Genomic DNA, 5,191 nt, shown 5'->3' with positions numbered 1-5,191 from the left:
GGCGATGTGAGAAAGGGGGAAATTTTTAGATTAGGATTTAGGACTCTTTTATCAATTTTTTAACAATGATGTTTCTTACCATCTTATAAAATGTTAACTCAATGAGGGCTCTAATTAAGAGGTCTGGAGTAAACATAGACTTTTATTTATTTATGTTTATTGGTGAGTTACACACACAATGGATCTTAAACTCACGACCTCACCCTCTATCCCAGTAATCATCATTATAACTGCAGATGTGCTACCAAAAGCATGAATACAAGCCATATCAAACTTAGGAGTAAATTTTAAAAAGAGCCTTGGTGGTGTTACTTAAATTATCCTCACATCTGAACAGGTAAGTAAATATAGATAGATGATTTTCAAATAAGTGAGATAATTTAATGGCTTTTTGCTATTTTCTGACACCTGGTTGTTTTTTTGGGCATTCCAAGTGGTCCAATTGCCATGATTTTTATAATGATTTTTTTTAGGATGTTGAATTTTTGTTAGGAAGAAAAAACTGATGTAATTGGAACTAAAGTTTGATTAATAATTCAATGTAAGGATGTTTTGGTCTTGCCCCACATAATAATTCAATGAAGGGATTAGATTAGTAGTATTGTTTCTTCTTATTGGTGATTTTTTTTCCCTTTTATTACTACCTCTTTTGTGTTGTGGGTCTGTTCATTTTTAAGTATTTGGCTTGGATCTTATCTTGTGTGATTTTAGTGACTATAAGTGACTTTGATTGTCAACTACTCATGTTATTTACAAATTTTGACCTATTAAAATTTCTTCATGTAGTGCTGTGGTGTGGATGATGTTTTGTTGCTTCTAACGTAAGTATATCAAATCTGATGTAAGTATATAAAATCAAATCTCTAGATCAAATAAATGATTGTTATGTTTTTTTTTTTTCCTACTTTGATCGAGATATATATATATATATATATATTTTTTAGTTACTCAAAACTACATAGTTCCTTTGTTACTACTATATACCTTTACTCTTGGTTGGTGGTAGAATGTGTAGCAAAGAATAAAGTTTGAAACTTTGTAGTTGATTTACCTGCAAATGCTAATCAAATGAAGTTACCTTACACCAGCTACCATACAAGCTTTTTGTATCTACCAAGTTATCTACCTTTACTTCCCTCCTACACATACTGAGACTAAAGTGTCTCTATGGCTGTACAATTACACTGAGGTAACCTAGGCTTCTATCAAATCACGGATAGGGGTTCTATCCATCTTAATGGAAGAAATATCTGTGAATTCAGATAGGATTGCCCTGAATTCATCACCTGTGAGGGTTTCCTTCTCCAAGAGAACATCCACTAGTTTATCAATAGCTTCACGGCTATTTCTTATGTGGTTCTTTGCAATCTCATATGCACTTTCTATTATATCTCGTACCGATGAATCTATGTCTTCTGCAAGCTTTTCTGACATAGAGTTTCTAGCTAGCATCCTTAGTACTACATCACTGCTCTGCACTACTGGATCAGTCAATGCCCATGGCCCAATCTTAGACATGCCAAACATTGTTACCATCTGTTAAAAAAAGAAAAGAAAAGAAGTATGTTATAATTTGGGGCTAGCGGAAACAAATTCATATAAACAAAAATTAAAAAAAACAACCACCCAAGCCACAAAAATCCCAAAATTTCTTTGAGATAACTTCCAATAACTACAAAAACAATAACAACAACGTTCTGTGGATGTCAACAAACTAATCACACTTGTTTCACATGTATTATTCTTCTTCATTCTGTCATATCCAAAGTTATACTCTCTGTTACTTCCTTAATTAATATGGTGTAATTTCTAACAAATACATATGGTTGTTTAATTAGCTATGTGGCAAAGACAACTTCTTTTATGGTGAACACATACCTGTCTTGCTATCTGAGTGATTTGTTGCAAGTCTCCAGCTGCACCTGTAGTGATTTCTGGTTCTCCAAAAATCACTTCCTCTGCTGCACGACCTCCAAGGCCTCCAATTATTCTAGCAAATAGTTGCTGCTTAGAGATGAGGACAGGGTCTTCACCAGGTAAGAACCAAGTTAGACCACGGGCTTGGCCCCTTGGGATTAGAGTGACTTTCTGTACTGGATCATGGCCTGGAGTCAAAGTCCTAGAGGTTGCAAAGAATTTAGATCAATTTAGTCCCATATGACTTAAAAGAAGCAGAATAATCATAAATAATAATATTATAATAGGACTCTGTCTTAGGCTTACTCCTTGTTGGGCAGCTAAATATGCTTTAATTGAAGACAGATTGCCAAGTAAATCACTTCAGTGAGACTTGAAGACAGATTGGATTTTGTCATGTACTAATTTACTTTAAAGAAGGTTACTAATAAAGCTCTAGTAGACTTGAAAGCTCATGAATTACCAAAATCAAGTACATTTTCCCTTGTGTTTTCTTTTGCTTAGGTAGAATATACAAATCAATTAAATAAGAGGGAAATGTTTCAGTACTTTACAGGGTGAGGAAAGATTTGAGCTACTTACGCACACAATGCATGCCCAATTTCATGATAAGCCACAAGAATTTTGTTCTTCCCATCTGTCATTTTGGTTCCCTCCATTCCTGCCACAATCCGATCAATTGAATCATCTACCTCTTTCATTGTGATCTTCTCTTTGCCTCTCCTACCAGCAAGAATGGCAGCCTCATTCATAAGATTCGCCAGGTCTGCACCACTGAAACCTGGGGTTCGCATGGCGATAACACTAAGAGATACGTCCTTATCAAGTTTCTTGTTGTTGCTATGCACCTTTAATATTTCTTCCCTCCCTCGCACATCAGGTAATCCAACAGTGACCTGTGTAAGCAGCAATGAAAACCATAAACTTCCATTCAAGGCCTTAAAAGTTAAAAGAATGTTCACTTCAACCTCAAATACCATAATATTTCTTAACAAATTGTGTGCACAACATGATAGTGTCACATTTTCTATAAATAAACATTTCTAATTTGGGAAACTTTTAAAAGGAAATGAACATTTCTAATCCAACAGTGACCTATGTAAGCTGCAAAGAAAACCATGAAATTTCATTCAAGGCCTTTAAAAGAATGTTCACCTTAACCTCAACTATCTCTATGGTAATATGTCTTAACAATTGGTGTGCACAACATGATAGTGTCACATTTGCTTAAAATGAGCATTTCTAATTTAGGAAGCTTTATAAAGAAATCATAGCTTACCTGTCTGTCAAACCTCCCTGGCCTAAGCAAAGCAGAATCAAGAATTTCTGGTCGATTGGTAGCAGCAATAACAATCACTCCAGTGTTTCCATTAAAACCATCCATTTCAGTAAGCAGCTGGTTGAGTGTTTGTTCCCTCTCATCATTTCCTCCACCAATACCTGTTCCTCTCTGCCTCCCAACAGCATCTATCTCATCAATAAAAACCAAACATGGGGAATTAGCCTTTGCTTTGTTGAATAAGTCCCTCACTCTTGAAGCCCCCACACCAACAAACATCTCAATGAACTCTGACCCAGATAGAGAAAAGAAAGGAACCCCTGCTTCTCCAGCAATTGCCTTGGCCAACAATGTCTTTCCAGTCCCAGGTGGACCAACAAGAAGAACTCCTTTAGGAATTTTAGCTCCAACTGCAGTAAACTTTTCTGGGGCTTTCAAGAACCCAACAATCTCTTGAAAATCTTGCTTTGCTTCATCAATACCAGCAACATCATCAAACGTAACTCCAGTGTTGGGTTCCATTTGAAATTTAGCTTTGCTCCTGTTGATAAACATATGGTACAAGTATACAGACAACATATGCAGTGAACATTTAGAGCACTGGAAGTAATTGGTCCAATGAATTGGCATTGATTTGGAATCATGTAAAATTTAACTATTTTGAAAAGAAACTAGCTTTGTAAAGTTGATGAGAATTTTTACAATCCAAATAACAGTGAAATGATTAAATTCACCGTTTTCTAAGAACTTAAAACTTTTAGAGCAAGTGATAATTCATCATACTATGAGAACATGTGATATTAAATTCTGTCTCCACTTAACTCCCAAGAATCTCACTTGTAGGGCCCTAGGTTTGTATGTGAGAGAGAATGTTACAATAATTGTTAAATGATTAAACTAAACATTTTCTAACCGTTTAAAGTTTTGGTACAAGTTTTAACATATTATACTTTACCTTCCAAGTCCAAATGGCAAGTTAGGGCCTCCTGGAGTGTTTGTAGATGATGTTCTAAGCAGCAAACTGCCAAGCAATATCAATGGAAGAGCCAGATTCCCCAACAGATCTAGTATTGCAGGCCACCAGTTCACTTGCATTGGATGAGCAGCAAAGTCTACATTCTTCTCTTTCATTTTCCTCAGCAATTCTTGTGTCAATCCAGGTAGCTGAAGTTTGACCCTCTGGATTTTGTTTAGTATTGGATTGAATATCTCAGCAATGGCAACAGTCCCGTTTTCAAACAGGTCTACCTTCTTTACAGCGCCTTCATCTAAGTACTGCAAGAATCTTGAGTATGACATTCTACTTGAAGTGGCTTCAACTGGACTCTCTTGTTCAGCTCTTGCAGGTTGAGCAACAGAGAGTCCTCCTCCAGTAAGGCCCAAAGCAGTTGACTTTAATAGCTTTCTCCTACTGATTTTGATGTCTACAGTTGTTTTCTGACATGGGTTTTCTCTGTAAGTACTTTTTGTGTGGTTGGTGTTATCCTTTGAGAGGTCCTGAGACTTGAAGATTGGAGGGTGGGAAAGAGATAAAGATAAAGCAGGTGACATGTCCTGTGTTCAACAGTGGGTTATACCGAGCAGTACACAGAAGTTTAAACTTTGAAGTGGCTGTCTTTATTCTATGGTTTAAGCTTAAGCAGTTGCTGATTGATTTTGTTTTGTGGGAGAATTGTTTAAATATAGGGATCATTGGAGGTTTCCAGCACTTCCACTTGGCCTGTTTTTGAGTGTGAATTGTCCTCTGATTTGCCATTTGATGATTCTTGAAGTGTCTAGAATGGTGGTGTTCTTAGCTTATTTGTAGATGAAAGAGTGAAAGAAATGGGGGGAGTCTTTGAAAAGTATATGCATGCTTGATGACCATACACTTGTAAAAAGTGAGATGGTCATCGAGCATGTACATGATTAGCCAAAAAGGAGATCTTATATTTCTGTCTCAACCGTACACTTGGAAAAACTGAGATGGTCTTTTTTTCTTTTTATTTTTTTATT

The 5,191-nt window shown here is 36.2% G+C and overlaps 1 protein-coding gene and 1 long non-coding RNA gene across 2 annotated transcripts; one reads left to right on the top strand and one right to left on the bottom strand.

Moving 5' to 3' along the window:
• Positions 1 to 1,037: 1,037 nt before the first annotated feature.
• Positions 1,038 to 4,747, bottom strand: LOC142640465 (ATP-dependent zinc metalloprotease FTSH 6, chloroplastic). The gene is made up of 5 exons (XM_075814584.1): positions 4,152 to 4,747; positions 3,197 to 3,737; positions 2,500 to 2,813; positions 1,879 to 2,119; positions 1,038 to 1,536 (listed from the first exon to the last, which is right to left on the bottom strand). The coding sequence occupies exons 1-5, from the start codon at positions 4,745 to 4,747 to the stop codon at positions 1,195 to 1,197; spliced, it is 2,034 nt and encodes a 677-aa protein (XP_075670699.1). The 3' UTR covers positions 1,038 to 1,194.
• LOC142640473 (uncharacterized) lies at positions 4,220 to 4,933 on the top strand. Its single transcript, XR_012845196.1, has 2 exons — positions 4,220 to 4,356; positions 4,439 to 4,933. It is a non-coding gene; the product is annotated as an uncharacterized LOC142640473 (long non-coding RNA).
• The last annotated feature ends 258 nt before the right edge of the window (positions 4,934 to 5,191 follow it).

This window comes from Castanea sativa, chromosome 1, assembly GCF_040712315.1.
Source record: "Castanea sativa cultivar Marrone di Chiusa Pesio chromosome 1, ASM4071231v1".
NCBI lineage: Eukaryota > Viridiplantae > Streptophyta > Magnoliopsida > Fagales > Fagaceae > Castanea > Castanea sativa.
This window is presented reverse-complemented; position numbering and strand designations above follow the sequence as displayed.